Here is a 26,171-nt window from a genome sequence, read left to right on the forward strand (position 1 = left end):
ATGTTAGTCTACAGAAATTTGTTTATAAACATATATATTGATTATGACACAATATTGGTTATGTTTACAACACGTGCTCTTTACTTGGTTGTATTGAACGACTAACTAAATGACAATATGCACGTCATGCACCCTTGAGACCGAAATGAATATAACCATAATAATAAATTATGTGTTACATCGGTGCGCGCAACTTCGTCACACGCTAAAAATACCTCTGATCTGTTTTCCCAAACGCGCCAAAAGAAGTATAACTTCAAAAAGTGGTAAAGACATGTTCTGTGAGTGATATCTAAAACATGATCATGCTTTAAATATAATTCTTAAAAACTAATTTTTCCATATGAAAAACTGCTCGGCACGCCAGATAGTCGAAAAATAATATTTGGGAAATTTTGGCACGCGTATCTACGTAAAAAGGTTGGCTAACACTGCTCTACGCTATTACCAGTGAAATTGAAATCAGTAATAAATTGTTAAAATTATATGATATACAATATTGATGTTAAAATGTTCAATGTAAAATGAATAATGTTATGTTATGATGTACAATATTACAATGTTGCAATTGTTTTAACGTTCTATTATAAAATGCACACATAATATGCCTACTGTTGGTTTACAATTTTACGTGATTATTGTAAATATTAATAATAATGACACTTTCCATTAGATTTGGACGTTAATGAAATTGAATTAGGTATGCAATTTGTCCAGGAGATTTTAAGTTGGTATCGGATAGATACATTATTATATTAAAATGTTAGGTATCGCGAATAAAAAATATTCCATCTATCATTTTAATAAATTAAATTATTATAAATTATTGAACGTAGTGAGATTAACGTCATTATTGAACAATAGGTATTATTGCTAACCTGCAGTTTCCCAAAATTGATGGTTCGCCTTTGTGACAGTTATGTAGTAACGGCGGCGATTTTATTTAACGCAGATAACCGAATCGATTCGTCAGATGTTTTAAAAAAGGGCCCTTGAAACAGTTCAAACCAGTCACACAAGTATTGAATTGTACAAAAATCTTATAAGATGCGTATTTCACACAATATATTATAAAACAATCATAACTTGAAAACACCTCAGAAACACACCCACTAGAAAAAATCATATTTGAAAAAAAATAGGATGCCCGACGGGATTTGAACCCGTATAACTACTGGCATCGCGCCAACTGTGCATTAACCAATTATGCTACGAGCCTCCTATCTAATTGCGTTATTATTGACTACCTATCGGGTTTTGTGTATTTAATCAAGGAATACTAATAACCTTCATTAATTACTAACCGACGTCGGGCTCTCGCCAAATATTTTTAGTTATAACGTCTCCTTGAACTGGCTAACAATTTTTAATAAACCATTTTCTTTTATTCAACGAAAAATTCACAAGCTTTTGAGAATGTAACTCTCCATATATTTTATTGAACATTTTTTTCAAATATGATATTTTAAAGTTATATATATTCAATATATTATGGAATGTTACATTTTAAAAATCTTGTGAATTATTCGTTGAATAAAAGAAATGGTTTATTAACAATATATAAAATATTAAAAATCAATGCATGGCCTGCCTGCCCCCACGGGACGTCACTGAAATGCGGGAGGAGGGTTTTAGTTCCAGAAACGACCGCGGTGACGTCAAAGACTCGACATGAAATTCGCACTGTATACGTTGTAGAATTCCTGTGCCGGAAATATTCCACGCTCGTACCTTGTCAGCTCGTGACGTAAAGAGAACATTTTTATTTTTGAATAAACTCTTCAGTTAGGTACAATATATTATTGTACAAGCCGCGTTGATACTTTGGTGTGGGCGTATAGACATGTTATTAGCAAAACATTATTTCGCCCGATATATATCTTTGTAAATAAAATAGCGGAGAACACATTAAATACTTGAGCCAATATATCCCAAGTTCAAAGTCGTGATATCACAATAAACTTGGAATAAATAAATACATTTAAAACATTTAAGTGCAAAGGAGGAGCGGATTGGCCCGGTCAAATGCAGATTTTTGGTACAAATATTCAGTGACGTCCCAGCGAGGTAGGCAGACTGAGCGTCGCTTAGGGGCGGCAGTCACTTGAAGGGCGGTAAATCGAGGAGAATCATTAGGTATATTATATAGAAATAGGTACCTAAACTTAGTACCTAATATCGAAAATATCCTTCGATTAATCAGCTCACTGGTTGAAAACAAAATGTAGAATTAACATAAAAGGTTTAACAGGACTGTATTGTTTTTGTCGGTTTCGTGATGTCTAGTTTACTCCTGTTGTCCTTGGACGTCACGTCCTTGGTGACCAAAAATGACACGTGCAGATTTGTGAATTATATATTTGAATTACAGGTAGGTAACTACATAGCTACTTACCTAGCTCGCGTGTTTTGAAAGTTGTCAGGTGTATTTTAAAATATATCTGAAACCGTGGACTCACAATATTGTTTATTGAAGAGATGGCATTTAAATTGGATTTAGTGGTATATATTTTGTTAGTAATGTATCCATACAACATATTTCTTAAATATTGGGGTCATGTAAGGATGATAAAAAATACTGAATAAAAATAGGGCGGCATTTTGTCTAGGGACGTCACTGCAAATATTTATTGCAAATCGTGGAAAACAAATGAGATTTTAAATATGACAATATAGAGAATTCAAACAATTAATCAGATTTTCAACTCCCTTGGGGTTTTATTTTAGACGCTTAGAGGACACTGCACTAAAAGCGTATATCGTCGTCATACAAGTAAAAATGTCCAATTGCATTGTGAAAATGCACTAAATGACTATCTGACATCTTACTATCCTTGCGGTTGTCTGGAAAAAATGCCCAGCTGATTTGCCTGGCAACATATCACTAACCCGAGTTTGTCAAAATTACTATCTGCTTTAAGACATATTTTTTTTACCTGGAAAAATTGACCAAGTGACAATATAACAGGGAACGTTTAACTTAGGTACTTATCAATTTTTGTCTCGCAATAAAGTTTACAGAATTCGTTTATAACATGACTTATAGATGTAGATCAATTGGAGAAATGTGTCAAAACCAAGAAAGAGGTGATTTTAAATATATTTGTTTATTGAATTACCTACTTTGTATTTGATGTTTGCAGAACCAGAATGCTTCCTTTCTTTGTTGCATTATTATTATTTAATAATTACAGTTGAATGTTTTATATCTTATTTGTATTGTACATGTATCATGTTTGCTTTATTTCTTATGATGGTGTTTACTATGACTACCTAATTAACTATATTTGTAGTACAAGTAAAATTAACCAAGTGACTATTTTTTTCTCCTCTTATAAATAAATAAATTTCTCAAGTTCTAAAAATGAAAATTCAATTGTCTTAATCATATAATATATATTACATATAAAAAAATAAACGTTATTATGTAAAATTTTATATAATGGGACCATTTAAGTAAGGCCTTGCTAAACACAAAAATGGCTCTACTGTAAAATGTTGTTAATGCAATTGTTCACTTTTCGTTGTATGATAACGATATTTGTATAAATAGCTCTTGACAATGTTCTTCGGAACATAAGTATCTGTACATTAGTATCCGTAACTGATCGGTTATTTTAATTATGGACTATCCACATTTTTTTCCGTATTCGACCATAACACAAAGTGGTTGTATCAACAGATTTTTGTTTTTACGAAAAATGGATGATAGCCACTTGCTCAACCTATCAGGTCCATACTCCGAGTTCAAATACACATTGAAAAAATAACAACATATACATATGACAGACACTGGATTTGAGCTCGGGATTAAGGCCCGTTTCAGACGGAACATCGGTGTCGCGCTCGATATAATATAGGAGGTCTTTGTATTCGAATAAAAGGGCTTTTGTATTATGTTTATGTATGCCCCAGAGCTAATAAGTCAACGCGTGTCCGGTAAACTTTTCCGTCGGCCGCTACATTCTCAAACCGCCGATACACCTGTTTTTATTACCGCAGCTAGTTTTATGATATAATTTATAACGCGAAATTATGCGTTGACTCATTAGCTCTAGGGTGTTCATAAACATAATACAAAGGACCATTTATTCGAATATAAAGGCCCCATATATTATATCAAGCGCGACACCGGTGTCCCGTCTAAAACGGGCCTAAAAGCCGATAAATGTATGAACGGTAATGACCGTTCGGCCATTACGAGTGTCAAACCTATACTACCCTGCCAAGTAAAAAGACAGTGTTTTTGGTTTTAGTGAAATGAGAACCCAATTTTTAAACTACCCTTTCTCTTATGATACTTATGTCAAATTATTGGATTGTTTTGACATAATTTCTAAATATAAACTATATTTTGTCAAAACCAATAATAATTATACATAATATAAGAGAAAATGTAGCTTAAAAATTGGGTACTCATAATTATGATTAAAACCAAAAACACTGTCTTTTTACTTAGCAGGGCCGTATAAGTATAGTAATGTTTATTAAAAATTAAATTATTTTAATACGTATTTTCAAAAATATAAGTAATTTAATATTTAAAACAAATCCATTAATGTTATAATTATCTACTATGAAGTTTATTTATATATTTTATGAGGGTAAAATAATCGTTTGATATATTGTTATGAATGGAAATTTAAATTTAAGATAAAAGTAAATTGATCAAGAATTACGTACGTACAACAAAGTATATCAACACAAAATTTACTAAGCATTGTGTTTTTTTTGCATTTGCAAAAGCATCAATGAGTTTATTAATTCTCTCAAAAATTATTTTGCTTGCTAAAAATCAAATGTATAAAACAATTGACTATTATTAGCAGCACTAAACATTTACTGTGAGGTTCACTGTCAATTTATTTGGCCATCTACCAAGATTTAAGATATATTATTCATGGTTGTTTTAATTTACTACCCGGGCTATAAATTTTACGCTTCAGGTTTATGTGTAATGTTGCAGAAACTAAACATGTATATTTAACAAAAATTGGCTGACGAAATCATACTTATACAAATCATACAACTGTAGAGATCATGCTACTCTGCATTAAATTAGTGATATACTTAATGTAGGTTTTGTTATTTAAACAAAACATTGGCAATAATAATTGTCAACGTTTCCTCAATCATAACTAGACCAGTCGTGTTTGTTTTGATTGAGAATTATGACAATATCTATGGTCATATAATTGTGTATTGCATTAATATAAATAAGAAGAACAATGTATGAAACGTCACACTTCACTCACCGAGTCCGTTACGAGACGTAGGTACTGGTATTGTGAAGAGTTCTTCACACAACATAGTACATCCGTTATTCCACTCGAATTAAGTCTCTCAGTGCATTATTATAATTATCATATCAATATCATCAATACATCATTGCCTCGCGATTATAATCTGACGTCATCATCCTTATTATTGTATTCGGTGTATTATTGTATCAACCAATTTAAACCCACATCTCAACAATCAAGCAACAACGATCTTTCATCTACCACCACCTCATTATACAGCCAAACAACAATACATACTTACGGCTTTTTCGGGTTTCTGTTATGAATATACCTACTCAAAAAGTGAATTGTCCATGAAAGATAATATTATTATAATAGTAACATTTAGGTACAAAATCTGTACTGAGACTGAACACACTGACTCTGGGGTACACATATTTATTATAGTTTCTTCCCAATCGGTTTTTGATGAATAAGAGAGTCGTTGACATATATTTTTTACAATACAATTTCTATAAGTAATATAATATAGTCTATACATTATAGACAGAAATAATTACAAGATAAAAAGAACTTTTTATATACCTCATTTTAAAATTTTCTGTTAAATCATATAAACTTGACAATTCTATGTATTAATAAATACTTTTTTTTGTACTTGATAGAAATACTGAATAAATATTATAGAATACAGAAATATCATTTTAACATTTCATATTGATTTCCATAGTAACGCACGTATATATTAATAATTTAGTTGCTAGGACCCCTTAGCAACCAATAGTAGTGAGTAGTAAATATTACTTTTAACGATTTTTTTCCGAAACATACAAAACAGAATTAACTGAAAATGAATTCAATTCTGCTTAAAGATGGCCAAAAGTATTAAAAGAATACATTGTCACCGTGTTTTGATATATTCTAAAAGTTTCAAATGTCTAGCTAGTCGGGAAGTTAGTTAAAAATCTTGGACAAACAAGAAAAAAATTGTACTGCACAAGAATAAATCTGTAACGGACAAACAAAAATACGATCTAATAAAAACGTGGTAAAAAATACATAAGCAAGTATCTGCATTATTTTATGATAAATATTATTTCGTATTTAGTACCTATTTCATTTTCATCGCACGAGTAGGTATTTTTTTGAAATTTAATATTCTTTTTTCAATATATTATGGAAAAGAAATTTATAAGAAAAGTTATGTCTTCTTCGCAGGCAGTTGGGTGGTGTGGGTTGGGAAGGAGGCAACATGATCAAATTTCCGATAGTGATTTTCATTTGACGATGAAAATTACTCTGAAAAGAAAATTAAATAAATTACAAGATAAAAAGAACTTTTTATATACCACGTTTTTAAATTCTGTTGAATCATTTATAATCTTGATAATTTTATGTATTAATAAATACTTCATTAATTTTTTTTATGAATTATCCCACCAACTTGAAAGAAAATGATCAAATGCGTAACAAAGAGAGGAATTATAAGAATTTTTCAAACGTTTATTAATTGAATAACATAGGTATATGAGATTTTTAAAACTTGTGCTTGATATGAAGTAAAAAAACAAACAAACAAAAAACAAGATAGCGAGTTAATTCTTTTTTCAAAATCGTCGAACGCCATGACGCAAAAGTGCAAGCATTGAGTTCGATCGAAGCGCCACCTTGCAGATTTTTTCCAAACTAACTTTCCATGGAAAACAGTATTAACCGAAAATGAATTCAATTCTACTTGAAGATGGCTAAAAGTATTTAAAAATGCATTGGCATCGTGTTCTGATATATTCTAAAAGTTTCAAATGTCTAGCTAGTCGGGAAGTTAGTTAAAAATCGAATGCAAGATTTGTACTGGAAAAACAAGAAAACGAGCTAACAAAAACGTGGTAATAACCGGAACCGAACACTATTATTTTTTTCCATTGGAACTGAACATTTAAAAAATTGGAGGTTCTAATGGTTATGTTAAAACAGCTTTAAATTTTCTAATGACTGCTACACTTTTACGCAAAGGTAGACCGAAAAATATGGTGGCAAATATTTTTTAAGTTTATTCGCGACAAAAAATGATATTTTGGTACTACACCATACACGATAGAAATTTTGTCTAACCATCGTAGTATTACGACTTGACTAGGTCTAATGTGACGACTGAAACGAATAGAAGACGTTAGTGTAGGCATTTTCCCACTAATGTACGGGTTCCCAACAAATGGGTCGCGACCCCTAGAGCTGGGTGAAATAGAAAATATTAAAAAAAAAAAAAAATGATCCAAATCGCGCCCATTGTATGACTAGGTCCAACCAACAAAATTGATATGTTGAGTTAGTGTTGGGAAAGTATTTCTGTATTACAAAATGAACACAATCGCATAACATTTATTTTAACTAATATTTTTTCTAAGCTAACTTTAACTAATATAATTTCTATGCTAGTTAACGAGTTTACCCAATTAAAAAAAGGTTTTTACAATTTATCGGATTCGCAGATCACTTGGCTTCTATAAAATGGGGTCACGACTCGAAAAAGGTTGGGAATATGTGCACCAATGTATCAACTCATATAATTATTTCTTTAGTGATTTTTTAATAAAATATAACATGTAAAGCTAATGAATGTTTTACATACTATTATGCTACGAGCATTATATTATCTCTTCCGCCCACACTCATACAGCCATCACAACAATACAGAGCTTTCCGGCTAGTAGCTGAGAGAAAACAAAAGCTTTTGCAATGCTTGTTACCAATGCAACACTGAAATGGTGTGGGTAAATATGTGAAGCAACCAAGTAGATGTTATAAGCTTATAAGGCACTATAAAATATTTCTTTGATTTTTTTAAAATTATATTATTTGTCTTGATTTATCTACCAGTCAGTTTGTAACGAATAAGGGAAAACAAAATATATACATGTGTCAGAGAGAGCGAGACAGGGGGAAGATGAATTAAAATGCAATAAAAGAATCGTTTATTTTAATCGGGTCGTGAATGAAAACAAATGATTCGAAAGTATCATAATAGTTTGACAGATACTTACAGTGCAGTAATAGCATATCGAGTACCTACCTACCTAGTACCTATATAGAAAGCATTAAACAACATTGCAATTAATTAATGACAGATTGGTGACAGACAGGGTGGACGTATAGGATTGAGACCAATTGGATTGAAGTGAACTGTAATACGGCGAACTGCATACGCACAATTGCGCCTGATCTTGTATATTTATGTACTGTTATTTGAGATGTTATATGTCTGTTCATCTAAATATTGTTCGTTCATGTTTATAAAAGTTTTATTAGTTTTGTTTTACACAATTAATGCTAAGACTATTAATTTTATTATTGCAGGGTGGCTTTAGCAACTAAATCTTTGAAAACAAGGGCGAAACTTGCTACAGATGAATCGTCAATCCGAAATTATTTGAATGAACGGGTTGTACAATCATCTTTTAGTTTCATTTTCATAATATACCTATAACTCCTCCATTCGCATATAAGTACAGTTTTCTTCAGCACCTTTCCAACTATAATTCATTTGGTTGAGTCGTAGTAGTCATATGTAACTGTAGTTGACAAACATAATTTGTTATAATATACGGTAAGAAAATAAGCTAGTTGGCAAAAAAGAATGCTAAATTTTCTCAATATTAAAAACTGTACATTTTAAAAAACTAAGTGATACTTTTGAACACTGTTTTCAAGAAAAGAAAGATTAAATAATATTTCATTAATTTGTAATTGATAATATGTAAGGCATACGAAATGGTTACGTTTGAATATCGTAATAATAAAATTTTACATTTATTTTGTTGTTGCGAGATAAAATAAAAAAGGTCAGCATGTTGATTTTTTTTGCAAATCCTGTGTAATATGCTAGCTTTTTACGACGCTAGATTTAACGTCATACGCCAGACGTATATTTTTCAAGCTACGAGTATTAAAAATGTTAGGCATGACAACAAAAACGCTGTTGGCAACGTTGCGCAGTGGTCATAGAGACTTCAAAAACACTTATGTATGCTTAATAATAGGTATATTTCTTTGTTTGTTTATTTTATTGTGTTTCCTTATGAATGCTTTGTTTTATGACAATATTTTGCAATTTTATGCAGTCCTGTGCCAACTACTTTTGAATAACACTCGCCTGTGTGTGAGTTGTAGCTATTTCAGAATTATTTATTGTTGTGCTTTTACCGGCTACAACTTTAACATTACAATGTTGTTACGAAAAATAATAAAAAGACATGGCTTCGATACAGCCATACGAATAATATATAAATATTAGTCCGGTGGTTTTTTTTGTATTTGTATTATTAAGAGTAAAGCAAAAGAGTTGGATTAGTTAGCCACACCATGAAAATGACAAATATAAAAGAAAATAGAAAAGTAGTTTTCTTATCTATATTCAAGCGTGGGTAGTATTTTTCATACAGGCATGCGTCAAACTTGAGTTTCGGTGATGCACAGCACTAGTGAGGCCGCGGCAAAATAACCGAATACACGTTTAAAATTTTTAAATAGTTTTGCTGAAATAATTTATTCGTAAATTATTTCCCTTTTATATAGTTAGTCTCAATTTGTATAATATATATATTTTATTTTTCCCGCGTTCGATCTTAAGAAGGTGTATAAAATAGTGGAGAATGTATTGAGTACCTACTTAATAGATTTTTGTATTTACTATAAATGAATATTAGCCATTTACTCAATTTATTAGGTCGATACTCTGGGTCCAAATACACATTGAATGTGATTTTTTTTGCTAGATTCGAGATTGGAACCCGGTACCCACGACAGTATAGGTCGCTACGTTTCCGCTCGGCCGTCGTGGACGAATTCATTACCATTATTTTTTCGTTTCTATCGTATACAGACAAAACCAAAATAAGTAAATTTTTGACGGAAATATATTTTTTTACTTACTGATTAAAATGTTTTTTTAAACAGGTCTGTATATTATGACACTATGAGACATTTAATATTATGGTAGATATGTACCTACATTTAGCTTGATGGAAAAAAATATGTTAACTTTTTTTATCAGTAGGTAGGTAGGTACCTATCTACTTATATTTTTTATCTGTGCGGATATGTTCAGCACAAGGCCTGAACAAAAACGAACAAGAAGTGCAAGTGAAAAAACATTCGGCACCCTCATATCTCCGCAATATGCGTTTCTACGGCTGAATTAAATATTTTTTCTACATTCATTTAAAAACTGCGAGCACGTCTTGCTAAAATTTGTTGTGTTTGTATTAAATATCAAGTTAGTGGTGATTATTTTTAGTTAATTTAGTATAAAATATGTTGTGCTGTGTTTAAATTTGATAGCCGTACTGAGAAGCAACATGATAGTATAACGTTTAATAGTTAAGTTAATAATAAAAAAATGAGGTTCATTCTACTATGCAAGAAACACGGCTTCATTTTGCCAAACAATAGCCACACTCTTTATATTATTACTAGCTGATTCAGCAGCTGCTTTTTGAGCTTCTTCAGTTGGGTTAGCATAGCGGAAAAGATTTTATTTGTTGGAAAATAATTAATTCCAATCTAGTTATAACATAAAACGATAAATTCAAATGTGTATTTAAATGTGGTTGGTCAAGTTGAATGTTATTAAATTCAGTCAAATTGTGGTCGGTATGTCGGTCACCATGATATTATTGGAAAGAATCTACGAAGTATAGGTAAGAGAGAAACTATTATACTTATCACTTTTAAAGATGTCTACAAGTTTGAAGTGGTTGAAGACTTCATATAACTTTACAAAAATAAAGAAAAATTTATCGAAGTCACAAAGCTAAAAATAACCCGTAGAGTACTTACCTCTTCCTTTTACCGATCGTAAGGCCTAACAATCGATCATCAAGTGGTATCCTATCGAGGTATATCCAGGATAATGTATCCAATCAACAAAACAATATTACACAACATTTAATATCCTCATAAATTATTATCAAATATGTACCTACTCATATACTACAAATATTTTGCAGAAACGACGAAAATATTATTTATACTATCTATTCATTTTATTATTATTACATTTATTAATACAAGTGAATATCATTTGATCTAATTTTATGCGAGGTAATTAGGCAAAGAGACGAAACAGTGTAGTAAAAAGTGCAAAGTTATAAAACGTATACCTACTCTACGAGTGTTGACAGAATGGACGAGGGAACCTGCACACACCGCTTTAGAAACAGGCGCTCTATCAACTACACCACCGTGGGGCAGAATATACAAATATAAATTTTTATTTTATCATTGTTTATCGCTGTAATTAACAGATTATTAATGATAGTTTCCGTATATTGTATTCCTTATACCTACTGAATGCTATAACTAAAGCCATTTGTTTTATAGATACGCTACGTATAGTGAAATTTTAAATGACAATTCATTCGTAGTAGGTAATAAAATTGAATCTTTTTTTCCAGATAGATAACGAACAAAGTACAGAACATAAAAGTGTAAAATAATGGTAATTAAAATAACTATTGCTGCAATTTCAACACTAAATGTCGGTTTATCGGACATGTAACATTTTTAAGGGGATTGAAAACTTATCAGCGCCTCGTGTCTAAAACCACCACTATTAATCATTGTAAATAATTCTCTAGTAGAATAAGAATTTCTTTGGTCAACAGAGATTAATTTGAGGTCAGATTCCATCCCTATTCAGAGTAGCGGAATACAGTGAAAAGATTTCCAAATCACAATGATGTTATAAATCATCACCGACGTTTGATAAAGAATATGACATAAAAGAAGAAGATTAAATTTAATTGATACTTTAATTTCAATTTCACTTTAATTCGACGAGTTGCCAGTCTGCCGATAATCTCTGAGTTTATTTAATCAGGGAAGACGGGCACAGGCAGGTGCATCGAATCGTACAAATCCGATTATTATACGTCGAGTTTCTCATACCCCACGATTCCGAACATACAGGGTCGGTAGTTATTAGGAATTCCAATTCCGGACGGGATTTTGGAATTAGAATTCCCATTCGCGATTATAAAATCTTGTCCAATTATTTTTCTGTAAATATTTTTTGTTTAAATTTTTTAAAAGTCTATCTTTATACGTACCTACATACAACATACGTATTAATAAATTCTAAGGAGGTTTACTTTTCATACTCAAATTAGAGGTGTCGGTAATTTTCAATGTTATTTTTTTCCATTATCAACAATATTATTTTTTTACTCCAAAATTATTGGCAAAAAATAGTTCCATGTAAGTATATTAAATTTATTAATCCGAATAATTCACGACTAAAATAATATTTATAAGTGACAAGTTTGCAAGTAGTGAGCATTTCGTCAAAATTGCGTCATCAATTTATAGTTAAGTTATCAGTACCTACACCAGCGGAACTATTCTTAATAACAGTAAATATTTTAGCTCGTTTCCGTTCTTTTCATTGGTCCAAATTAACACAGAAGCCATTCCATGCACAAGACAGTTATCAGCGACTTTCGGCGGTTATCTACAATAATTGGTAAATTCGTAATACGGCGAAAATTTAAGTTGGTAGACATGCGTGTGAAATAAGTCTCGAAATGCTCGAAATTTTGATTGAGACGTCAAACATAACATAACCTACAATTTTATTAGTCATGTTATTGCAGCATGTAGTAAAACAAATATTATGTTACTAGTAGTCACTCGATATTTAACAGCTCGCAGCTAGCAATGATTTGAAGCGGTGGACGTGATCCATAACACAAACTATTTTTCAAATTTTCGCATCTCAATTTTCAATATGTAATTACTACTATATAGTAGACTGAGTAGAGTATTGACGTACGCTATCTCGCTGTGAAAGTTAACACAGCCAAGGGAGGGGCTGTTGAAAGATAGCACTTTTGACAGTTCAGACGGTTAATTTAAAGTAATAATTAGCTTTATGAATACATAACGTGATAAATGTGATATACTTTACACATTTAGCTCTTTTTGGATGTTAAGTGATATGTTAGAATAGCCTCGCAGGGGTCCTTTTTCAGTTTACTTTTATTGATATATGGTACATTTCTATAGAAGTTTCCCTTTAATATCTTCTAAATATCTATTATATTATTTAACGTAAATTGAGTAAACAAATTTTATTTATGGAAATAGATACATAGGTGACTTTTGTAAAAACATTACATTAAAAATTATAGATACTTAACAACTTTATAATATTTTGTTATGATTTTATATATCACAAAAAAATGATTGCTTCAGACTCAAATCACATGAAAGCGTATCAATAGTTGAGGCTCTGATCAAAGAATCTCGTTATGATAATTCTCGAAAATTGATCGCAATCAGAATTAAAAAAAAACCGAATGAAATTTTTTAAGAAAATTTGATTTGTCTCGGTAAACAAAAGACCTCGGAATTTCTTAAATACCCCTGTTTCTTTTAGCTGGAAGAGATTTGTCGGTAACTTTGTAATGATTTCTTATGTAAGTACCTAATGTTAAAATTTTAAACTAACTAACTAAAAAAAAAACTTAAACTAAAAACTAAAACAGATCTATAGACGTCAACGTAGGTATTAAAAGTCTACGTAGTTTGTTATGCGTCGTGATATTGGTTACACGAGAAAAGTATTTCGTTGTGTAGGTACACGTAAAACATCAAACATATTTTCTTGATTGATCATTTTGTCAAAAAAGCAAGTAAAATTTAAATTAGAATGTTATATAATATTTATTATAAAAAACGAATTGGCATTAGCCAGCATATTTTTATAGTATTTACTAAGAAAATAATTAAATCTATATATTGAAATTATGTAACATGCTTAATAAATTAATGTTTAGTATAGAATAGAAATGTTAAATGTAATCTGAAAGCTTGCATTTTCAACGTAAATTTCTAAGGACTGTACCCTGGTGGAACAAAAGCTACCTACCTACGTTGTGTTATATTATGATGTATTATTGTAACTAAGTTATAATCTATTATAATATACAGAAACAGCTTTGAACCAGGTTCTATTATTCTTGTTTCATAAATAGATTTTGCAAATATTCTGGGAACTAGTGGTGCTTGAATTCCAACATGCTTAATTGTCAAAAATATTCAACTAACATCAAAGAGTTTGTCCTATAATTAAATACAGCAGTGTTGCCAACCTTTCTATAAAAATATTATTATAGTATTGGTACCTACTATAATTATCGTCTTTTTTTCTTTTTATTACTACAATATGCCATGAACACTAATAATTAATGCAGTTTAGGAGTAGTGGAATAGTAGTATTTACCGTTAAACAATTATTATAGAAACCAGGAATCTAATGCATAGCCCAGGGGTTGAAAAAGACCGTATCGTACAGGACCGACATTCCTGTTTATAAAATTCCAAAAATTATCGCTCCATCTCGTGGAAAAAAATATTTTGACAATTTGAGCTACGTAAGCTATATATCAAAAATCGAACACACTCTTTTTTATATAAAATATACATATATTTAGTAGCTGTGGGTTATATTTTCGGAAAATTATCGAGCGCTCGGTTCGTAAAATTTTCCATTTAGAGCACTGGCGTAGCCCGCGGTTGAGAAGATGCTACCTTAGGTATTGGGCTACGAGGGAACACGTACTTACTATATACAGAAATAGAAAATAGTTAGGCAATTATTATAATTTTATATAAGTATCGGAAAAAAAACTATGTACCTACTGCTACGCTGAAAATAAAATTGTAGACTGACCGCTTGAAAAAGCTTTGAAAAGCTCTCGAATATGATTTTGAAGAGAGCATGTTATAAAAAGCTATCGAATTCTATCGGTTCTTAAAAGAAAATTTACAATTAATTGGTGGCACAAAATATAAATAAAATTGTCGTTATTATGGAAAATATCCCAAACATATGTCAGTATCAATGTCTATATTTCAAAACTATATTGGTGAAGGTTTTTTTGGGACTAGACTAGACTTTAAATTCAGAGGTATCGCGAGGTTCTAGGGGTTCGCCGACCACTCTTAAATTCTGATGTAAAGTAACATTTAAAAATACGAGGGTGGGTCAATAAGTCCTTAGAAAAGCCGACAGGTGGCGCGACTAGTACTGTAAGCGGTTTGTTTTCATGCAGCGGCACTACCGATTCACTATGCTGCGAAGTTTCAATCAGATTGGTCGGGTTGTTGTGTGTTTCTCGTACATTTAAAAAAAAATTGCTTGTGGAAAATGGAAAAATGGAAAATGGAGAAAATTGAGTTTAGAGCTGTTATTAAACATTTTAATATAAAAGGGTTAACAGCAAAGGAAATAAAAAATGAGTTGGATTTAGTTCACGGCATATCTGCTCCTTCACTTGCAACTATTTATAACTGGTTAAATGAATTTAAACGTGGTCGTACATCAACAAAGGATGAACCACGCTCAGGACGTCCTGTAGAGGTGACTACACCAGAAATGATCAATAAAATCCACGATATGGTGTTAAGTGACCGAAGATTAAAGTTGAGTGAGATAATTGAGGTTACAGGGATCTCAAAAGGTAGCATCATTTCTATTTTACATGACAAATTGGGCATGAAAAAAATTTCTGCAAGATGGGTGCCGCGTTTGCTCACAGTCGACAATAAACGCAATAGGGTGGTGGCCTCTAAAGCCCTGTTGTCGCTCATGCAACGCAATCCGGATGAATTTTTTCGTCGCTTTGTGACTGTAGATGAAACATGGATACACCACTATACTCCCGAGATGAAAGAACAGTCAAAGCAGTGGATTGCGAAAGGCGAACCATGTCCAAAGAAGGCGAAAACCGTAAAATCAGCTGGTAAGGTTATGGCTACTGTATTTTGGGATGCACGTGGAATTATTTTCGTTGACTATTTGGAAAAAGGAAAAACAATAACAGGGGATTATTATGCATCTTTATTGGACCAGCTAAAAAACAAAATTGAAGAAAAACGGCCTCATTTAAACAGGAAAAAAATCCTCTTTCATCAGGACAATGCCCGTGTTCACACATGTTTACGATCAATGGCTAAAATTGAAAAATTGAAGTTCGAATTGGTCGACCACCCACCGTATTCGCCAGATTTAGCCCCCAGTGACTTTTTCCTTTTCCCAAACTTAAAAAAATGGCTAAGTGGACAACGTTTTTTTTCAAATGAAGAAGTCATCGATCGGACAAATGCTTATTTTGAGGACCTTCCGAAAACTTATTTTTCTGACGGTTTAAAAAAAATTGAGAAACGTCTAACCAAGTGTATTGAGCTCCAAGGAGATTATGTTGAGAAATAAAAAAAAAATACAAAAATAAAAACTGTTTTAATGCTTTTTTCTAAGGAATTATTGACCCACCCTCGTATATTAACGTGCGATACGTACTACATACCTATTTTTATTATTATTTATTATTTATGTGTATCAATAGTTAACCACTTTTAATCAAAATAAGCTGAAAAAACAATTTTCGAATTCCCTATTTTTTATCCGAATGGGAATTTTAGGCTATTAAAATAATTTAAATTCTTCAAATTTTTGGGATCTAAAATTCGACCCTAAAATAGTTTTAAAAATTTCTGGAGACCGTACCTACTTAGTTTTAAATGTTTGAAGAATTTTAACTAGATATAACTAACTACTTAACCTAACTGTTATTTTTGAAGTTTCTAAATGATAAGTAAACATTCAAAACGTGATTAATCACACATTTTGAAAAAAATCAGTTGAAAATCATTTCCTATATTACCTATCTTTATAGGAGGAAATCACAGTGTTTGTTCAAAAAATGTTTTTTCCTATAGATCATAAAGTTGACACATTCAAGCAATGAGCACATGTTTTTCACCATTTTCTAAGATCTAAATCTCTGTAATAAATCACTTTTTGAATGTTTGCTCCTCAAATATCGCTGTCTCAGTACAAGGATACACTATTTGACAAACACCTATTAAGAGAAAATGGTTGTCAAAGTTTTTGAATATGTACCAATAAGAGAGTACATAATTAGATATTTTTATAAAGTATTTATATATTATTATTATGTAAATATCCTAAAAAATGAACATTGTATCTAAAATTATAAAGAACCACCTTAAATTCCCTCCCATATTTAAATTAAATCCATTTATGTAACAATTGTACTCCTTTGATAGTCATGTTTATTTCTTTATATTAATATATTATGAAAAACCCTAACTGCGTGTGGTGAATTTGTTATACTTATGAGTATTTTATCTGTGGAAGTAGGAATACTTATTTGTTTTCATTGAACTAAGAATACAGATGGTATTGATTAGTTTTTTTTCATTGAACTAAGAATGCAAATTGCAACGATTTTTAAAGATTGATTAAACCCTGTCGAAACCAAACCACAATAGATAAAGAATATTCTTCTATCTATGGTAAATTATTATGATCCATAGAAATACGTCATAATAAGTAGTTATTCGCGAAAAGAAAATGGAAGTAACACTGCGAACAAACGCCATGCTACGGCGAAAACTCAAAATAATTATCGTGTAATGGGAAACATATTATGATATACGTAAAATATACGTGAATTGTAACCAACGCGATAACGTCTCAAACAGTATTCGGTATAGCTGACTAAAGGATAAATTGTACATTCGAGATGATTCTACAGGGCACGTTTCAAGGCTAGGATACCTTAAAGAAATAATTATAGTGAAAGAGCACATACCTCATCGTCGAAGTCGTTCTCTACATCTTCGATGGCGGCGCTCAGTGGGCGTCCACGGGCAGCCCTTCCTCCGCGCGAGTCGAACAGCGTCTCCTCGGAGATGGTCTTCTCGGCGCGCCTTCTAGCGGAGTTCAGGTCATCGTTTTCGAAGGCCCTGGCGTAGCGCTCGTCTAGGTCACGGGCGGCGGCTGATGGAGGAGCGGCTTCAACGGTCTCTGGGCGTCCGGAGTACTTCCTGTCCAGGCGATCGATCGCCGGCCTGTAGTAGCTCTCCCCCATGTCGTAGTTGCAGTCGTACACGCGGGTTCTTCTACCCCGAAGTCCTGATCGGCCTGCCATCTTGATTTCTTATCTGAGAAAAGCGCGGAAAGAGGAAGAGGGTTGTTAGTCGAATGAAAGACTACATCTTTCAGTTACGATTCGAAAACAGTTCAATCGCCATAGCAGTTCTAAAATTTACTATTGGCTAAAAGAACCTAATACAGAATAATTTATTTATATAGATAAATTACAGGATTATTAGTAACTAAATAATTACGCATGTAAAGTAACCATGCAAATATTGGGATATATTTTTGATATAAAATATGTAATCAAATAAACTACGAGAATCTACGTAAAGTAAGAACAAACTTACAATATCTGCCCGCAAACAAATAAGTACACAAAGTATGAGAAATCTTGAAAAGTTGCAAATGCAAATCCGTTGGCGAACAAGCAAGTATGGCCATGTTTAATTGAATATTTTTTTCTCTTTCAATGTCTCGTGAAGAGTCCAGATCGTAAAACTTTATTCAAACTACGTTTACTTTTATATCAATATTTTCAGGTGTAAGTTTTATACAGATGTTTGTACATGTGCATTTTTGTAGAGGCCAAAGTTTATAAACAATTGTAGGTATAATTTGTTTGCAAGGAGGTTATGTAAGTCTGCCTTGATGTATCAAAAAGGCAGACAGATAATTAATTTAATAGATTGATTGGAAGTAGATAGGACGTACCAATATTATAAGTTTAGTTTAATTTTATTAGTATGTAAGTAGATAAATACTACACTTTTTCATCCAATAACCAATTTACATTTTAAAACGGGCCATTTGGTTATATGTTTTAATAAATAATATACGCACATAAAATAATGCAATGTTTTGTATCTATTATTGCAAATTAAATTCGCTTCTCTACAATACAATATAAGTTACTATAAGCTAAAATTTGCTAAATAATTGTAAATATACATGTTATATTATTATGTAATGTTGAATTAGAACAACGTGATGGGTAGAAGGATAGATGATTGGTATATTATTAGTCTTTGGATTTGAAACATTAATGACATTAAAAAAAATCTAAATAATATTTAAGCATGTTCAATGTTGAAAAAACTTTGATGTGACAGCACAGCACTGTGTTGCCAGAATTTACAAAAAAATATGTTTATTTGGGTCAGTTTTAATTTTAATACCTTGCAATATGTGCAACTGTCAACATTGCTAAGTGACATTTTAAAAATAATTACTGGGTGTCTTAGTCTTAGTCGTACTATCTCTTCCGGGTAACGCTGGTCCCGATGCTATTCAAAACACGCTTAATAATAAATTGTACTCTGTGGCACTTGTCCAAATCTTTATTTATGTCACGTGCATTTCGAAAACCTATAACATAAAATATCCCTTGCACTATTGTCAATACTTATTTATTCTACACAACTACTTACTTAACAATTTATTATAAAGACAGGAATGAATAATTTATTACTTCCTTCATGCTTTCTCGACGTCGGAGTAAGATATATTACAACATCTACGAGTACAATATCAGTAAGATATCCATATTATTAAGTAGAGAATACGGTTTCAAATGAAAATAATTATTCATTATAAATTAATTCATAGCTTACATATACGCAACAGGTATCTATCAGAATCGTAATAAAAAAAATCTACGCAGTATCCATGAAGGTTCGATCTTGTAAGTAAAAGAAAATTATTTATATCAATCACAAAGCATTAAAGGTTGTTCACACAAGTTTGATTTCTGTAAGTATATAATTGAAGTCAAATATGTCATTAATTAATATCCAAAATGATAAAATAAAATGCCGAAAAGTAAGGTTAAATAATTGATCGAAAGAATTCAGTTGACAATTAAAAAAAACTTTCAAATGCCTGAGACGTATTGATTTTTATTCTTATTTAGGTTTATTAAAATAGTAAAACATAATATTTCTATGTAAAGTATTAGTTATTATACTGGCACTTTTAGTTCTAAGCCACTGAATAATAATTGTCGATTATCTCCTGTTTTTGTTTTTTCAACCCACTAGTTCGGAAAACTGATAGGATATCCATTGATGCGTTATTTATTTGTAAGGAATAAGGATACCTACTTCTACTGATTGATCGAACGTTCGATAAATAAAATTAAAATAATTGTCCAAATAATAAAGAAAATTCGCATCCTCAAAAGCTTATAGGTACAACAAAAATTATAATACATAATATAACTAAATAATATTATGTTTACAAAATTTCTTTCCTTACAAAATAACTTTCCAAAATAATGTTTAGATAGGTAAAATATAAATTGTATGACAATTAATTGATGCATATACCTACTGCTTTTAGTTTTAGTTGAGCATCAAATACCTATTATCATAGTTTGACAAACTACGTGGTGGTTTCTAACTAGTATGCGGGTACCTACCTGCTCACTAACCGTTGGAAATGTTTCGTGGATATTATATTATGCAGTTAAGTGCACTAAAGTGTCTATGTTGATAATTTACAAAATATTTATATCAATAATGTTGGGTATGGAGCTAACAAGCCTACACAGTAAAACTAAACCTTTAAGACATCAAAAGAAAATGAATGCATCAGGACGTTTCCTGAAGGCGACTAAGAATTGATGAATAATATCAAATATTTTAACTGTGAAATATTTATTTTTTGTTAATTCTACAATAACTGTGTGTTGATATTGTTGACCTGGGACACACAGCCCGTTTGTTACGCCACGATATACAACTACATACCGTGTGTGGAGACGTGGTGGCTGGTGGAAGGAAAAGCATGTTAGGTTGACAATCGTTTTCGACTTTTAATCTCATTGTGTTTATCGTCTTTGTATTACGATTTGTAACGAAAAAATGTGTAAGTAGTTCTCTAATATTGTATAATTAACAAAAACTTTTTTTATAATAATTTGAGGTATAAAATGTAAACACTAGTTTAAAAAAATCAATATTTTATAAAATTAGAAATTAATTCTAGTGTTTAAGATAAATATTGAATATTTACTTTTTAAATGCCTCTAATTAATTAAACCTTATCAAGATATAAACCTTTTTAAACATTAATTTTAAAACCTCTCTTTACAGATCGAAATATGATTGAATAAAAACCAGTATAATCTTTTTGTAAACGTATAATTATCACAATTATTTGTATGGATAATTTGATTTATTAATATACTAAGACCACAATTACTGAGAAATTACTAACATGTCATTACGGATGATTGCGACTGAAGGTGAGGAGAGGGTGAACTGGAAAATTGTTTTAATATGAAAATGTCTTAATATATTGTATTGTAAATTAAAATATGCATACGCAACGCAAAAGCAAATAATACATAACATAAAATTTAAATATAATATAATGCATATATTAAAAATCAGGGTATTATTAAAATTTAAAATTGTTTAATTAATATTTAATTATTTATTATCGAATTAAAATGGCTTAGTATAAAGTTAGTGGTGTATGATAGTTTTTAATGCCAGTTTAGTTTTAAATTTAGATTGAAGCATACGAATTGATAAGATAATATTATAATATGTTTGTAAATACTATTATTATGAGATTCAAATATTCAAGGAAAATATAAAATTGTCTGCCTGGTCGTGGCTGAATGTATAAATAAATAAACAATTTGAATGACGACAGATGAAATCAATCACAAGCATAGCACAAAAAGAAATCGCATTAACATCAGTTCTAAAACTAATCCCAGAGGCCTTCGAGATAATAAGGATTAGGGAATCTGGCCCTGCCGCCGACGAGCAAAACAACAGGGAAAAAAGAGAAACAACACGAGCTGAATAATTTGAAATGGGTCACAAAATTTAAAGAATTATTTTGGGAGTGTACAGGAGGCGATCGTCAGAAACAAGTGATGCGCAAAGAAAAGTGTGATACGCCACCGGTTTAAAGATAGCTCGGCCCGCGCCTGGGCGCAGCGCCGCTCCACCGACGGCGGAAAGGTCATAACTCGGACCGCAGGCTATTCTTGTAGCGCACAGCTTTGCCTAAAAAACTTCGTATCAAATGTGACATTCCGCGCGCCAACAGTTTTATTCACGCCGCCATGTGGCCGCAAAAAAAACCAACAGAATAAATAATCACACAACAATGCTTCACATCCTTTGACAACAAACACCTGAAAACTTCGGAGACAAGATTCAATTTTGGAACAACAAAAAAAAATAAATTGAAATTTCACTTCACTTCAAATTTAAATTAAGAACACTGTTGTTTATTTTAAAATATCTCTTCAGATAAAAAAAAAAATATCGGCGTATTTTCTTCTCTCCGTTTGTGTTATCTAAGCGTCGATCTGTAAGAAATGTTTATTAAATCACACTGCAGATATTTGACGTACATTGGTGAAAGTTTAGGAGTATTGGATGATATTTCGATGCGAGGAAGGTGGATTCTTCTTCTTACCTGATTGGTCTTGGTGTCGATTGAGTGAGTGAGCTGTCGATGCGGACGAAATGGCCACGGGTGGAACACTGCGGGTGGACGTCGTCGGCGCTACCACCGCTTCGCTCTTTCTTCGCGCGCCTCGCTGTGTATTAATACTCCAGCCCACGCGAGCTGGTCGAGATGCTCTAAGGCCAGGACTACACGGACCGACCGAGAGTAAGACACGGATCATTTCACAAGTAGTTCGCTTGTCCGGGTTCAGACAAACCAAATTACCAAGACATTATTAATCGATCAATAAGTATATTAAATTTCAAACTCAACTATCAATTGAAAATGTTTTAATGACCATTTTCAACAGTCCTTAACTAAAAATGTTAATATTATCAAACACATGGTGTCCATCAATAAAACGTGTTAAGGGCCCGGGTACTATATTGTGATGGTCGAAAATTGATATCTTTGTTAGTAGTAATCTGTATAATTTGTAATAAGACACATTATACGGCATTATAATACCGTTTTCAAATCTTCGAAATTATTATTGCATGACCACATAAAATATATTAATATCATAAAATACTATTATTGTGAACGTCGTCAAATTGTCAAAATTTATAATAAAGTCGTATTTGGTACATCAGATGTCCGTGATTATAGCACTTTTTCAAATTACATGTCACTTTGACAACACGTTTATTATTTAAATTTCCGTCCAATTTAATATTATAGAGTAAAATATATTCGGTTGAAACATATACTTAACGTAAAATGTTAAAATTTCACCAAAACTACGAGTCAATTACAAACTTCATTTAAAAAAAGAATACTTATATTTTTTTATATATGAGAGGGTGTTCAGGTATATCAATTTTATGGACACGTAGTAAAATTTGATGTATAAACAAGACGTCATATTAAACCATTTTCATATTATTTTAGTAAAATTTTATATCAAAACGAGCAAAGTATGTTATTTTTGCAAAACTATTCGAGAGATGAAAGAAAATATCACGAATTTTAATGACTGCCTCCTAGATTCTAGAACATGAAAATGTTTCGTAAAACAATAGAATATGTATTATTTTTAAACCATTTAAAAAATATATTTCCATGTTATATACTTAACAACTATACAATACTTTTTAATCTCATGCATAGTTTTGAAAATAACACATAGTCGACTATGGAGATATATCGTTGAATAAAGATAATACGTATAAGGCAGGTATCTCTAAGGTAAGGCAAGGTAATGAATTACTTTATCAATTGCGATTTATTTACCCGAATGAATGATTTTTTTATAAATAATATTGACCACGATGAAAGAGCGGCTAACGTATCGGCCTATAACAGTGGTTCTCACGTGAAATTTAACTGTGGCCGCACAATTGACTTTGACAGTTTTATGGAAACGTCTGGTGGTCGCACCAAATTTAACTTTTGTTGTGATCGAAAAAATTAAAGCTAAATTTTATTTACTAAAAAAATGGATCAATTTATTTATGGATTTAATAAAATACATTTGAATATTTTAGTAAGTACCTACATATCTATTAATTCAAAAATATTACAAATGGAAATTCTTCAATACTCCTTTTTTCCAATGCGAGCCGCATGGCTACATCTGAGTTTATAACTGTCAACTGGCTTCGATATTTGTTTTTTATGAAGTCCATTACACTGCACAGTATATAGTAGTAGGAAAAATCGACGATATTAATAAAGCAATTGTTGCCCATTCTATGAATTGATTTTATTCTCAGAAACGAGCTATTTTACTAATGATCTCATCACAAAAGACACTGTGGATCATTTGAGCGCGGAAAGAAATTTAAGACAAGTCATATATAGTCAACCAATTTCATAATTTTAAAAAGATTTTTTTGAAATACTATTCTGTAAAGTGCTGGTGGCTGCAGCGAAATCCTCTGGAGGCCGCACATGAGAACCACTGGTCTATAATGTTGTGGATTCCCTGTTCCAGTTCGTATGGCAAATACACATATTGTTTTCAGAGTGTGTTTGGAGTAAGAGTATGGACCTAATAGGTTGAGCAAGCGGCTAAATTCTCGTAGAAAAAAACAAAAATCTGTTAATATGTTGGCCTGTGGAGGCCCATATTATGTTCTTCATGGTCAAAAAAAGCAAGTAACATATAAAACCTTCTAGGTGTGGTAGTAACAAGTTTTAAATCTTGGCTGTAGAAAAATATGGAACACATTAAACACGTGTTGAAGAATATGTTATTTTCATTAGTAGTTATAGCTGTATAATATATAGCAGTATAGTTATAGTATGTCACGTAAACGGAACGCTCATTCAATATTGGTAATATTTTATGTTTGCCCTTTGTGTTTATTTACGATTTATAGTTTAGTAATAACCGAGCCTGGTTTCGCAACCTTGGTGCATTGTACAATAAAAACAAAACAATGATTCGGTTGGTCAATGGTGTGCGTGAGGATGGGGAGACGTACTAAATACCTGGCAGCCGATGAGCGCGTATTCTTAGGTTTTCGTACGCATACAATCCACGAACCGTATCATTGTTTTGTTTTTACTGTGACTGGCTATTACATTTCTAACTTATTAATCTGTTCTGTGGAAGAGAGTATAATGTTTAGATTAAACATCATTTACTAGGTAGGTACATTGAGTTATAAAAAAATATGTCACAAATTTATTATCAAACACGTCATATTATGATAACGTTGTAGGTACAAAAATTTGATTTTATAATAAAAAAAATCGGTGTGTGTACTTATGTACGCGCGTTAGGCGTTTGGCGTAACAAAACAAAAACAAAACTTGTGATAACCTAGATTTTTCGACTAGCTCCTAATTATCTTGTTAAATTACACACTCAAGAAAAAGGACCGCTTATTGGAACGCCGTTGATTTATTTCTATACACTTTAACTTATATAACTAAATTATATAATTATTAATCGTTGTTTTTATTTTTAAACCACCAAATGTCACTCTGGCGTTTAATAGTTTATTTACGTAAGGAATTGCAAATGGCCGACAATAATAAATTCGGTGCGTAGGCAACGGAACAATTCTAAACTATAATATTATACTGTATAATCGTCAAGATTGCAGTATCATACTGTGGCGTAAAGATAGTGCGTTCGGCTGATGACCGAACAATCGGTGATTCGAATCCAATCGAGTGCGTTTTTTTTTCTTGTGAAAAATAAATTATGTGTTACATGTCACACGCCAAAAATACACTCTGATCTGATTTCCCAAACGCGCCTAAAGAAGTACAACTTCAAAAATCTTTGTCTGTAAAGTTTTCCATAATAATTGTATGGGAACGATAACAAAAACCGGATATATTATAGTTCTATTTAAAAGTGTAATTAAAATAATATAAAATATTTTATCATAATGATAATAATAATAAAAATAATTTTCACCTTTGACGAGGAAAAAAGCTCACTTGTTTAACACAAAGCAAAGAGAGCTTAACACAATTTCACTAATTAGGTACCTACCCACTTATTAAATACGGTTCACGTGTAATTTATT

At 31.5% G+C, this 26,171-nt stretch overlaps 1 protein-coding gene across 2 annotated transcripts in view; it reads right to left on the reverse strand.

Moving 5' to 3' along the window:
• Positions 1–22,720, reverse strand: part of LOC147079839 (uncharacterized) — a 46,093-nt gene extending 23,373 nt beyond the window's left edge. Inside the window, exons 1-2 of one of the 2 annotated variants that reach the window (XM_085944915.1) lie at positions 22,651–22,720; positions 17,921–18,272 (exon numbers count right to left, since the gene is read on the reverse strand). In XM_085944915.1, the coding sequence (XP_085801041.1) occupies positions 17,921–18,259 (339 nt within the window). In that variant the 5' untranslated portion in view covers positions 18,260–18,272; positions 22,651–22,720. Of the gene's footprint in view, positions 1–17,920; positions 18,273–22,585 lie in introns of both variants that reach the window. The other variant, XM_085944924.1, reaches the window with a different exon arrangement.
• Between the last annotated feature and the right edge of the window lie 3,451 nt (positions 22,721–26,171).

The sequence above is a fragment of the Rhyacophila brunnea genome, unplaced genomic scaffold, assembly GCF_057557595.1.
Source record: "Rhyacophila brunnea isolate RB1 unplaced genomic scaffold, BYU_Rbru_1.0 scaffold_1, whole genome shotgun sequence".
NCBI lineage: Eukaryota > Metazoa > Arthropoda > Insecta > Trichoptera > Rhyacophilidae > Rhyacophila > Rhyacophila brunnea.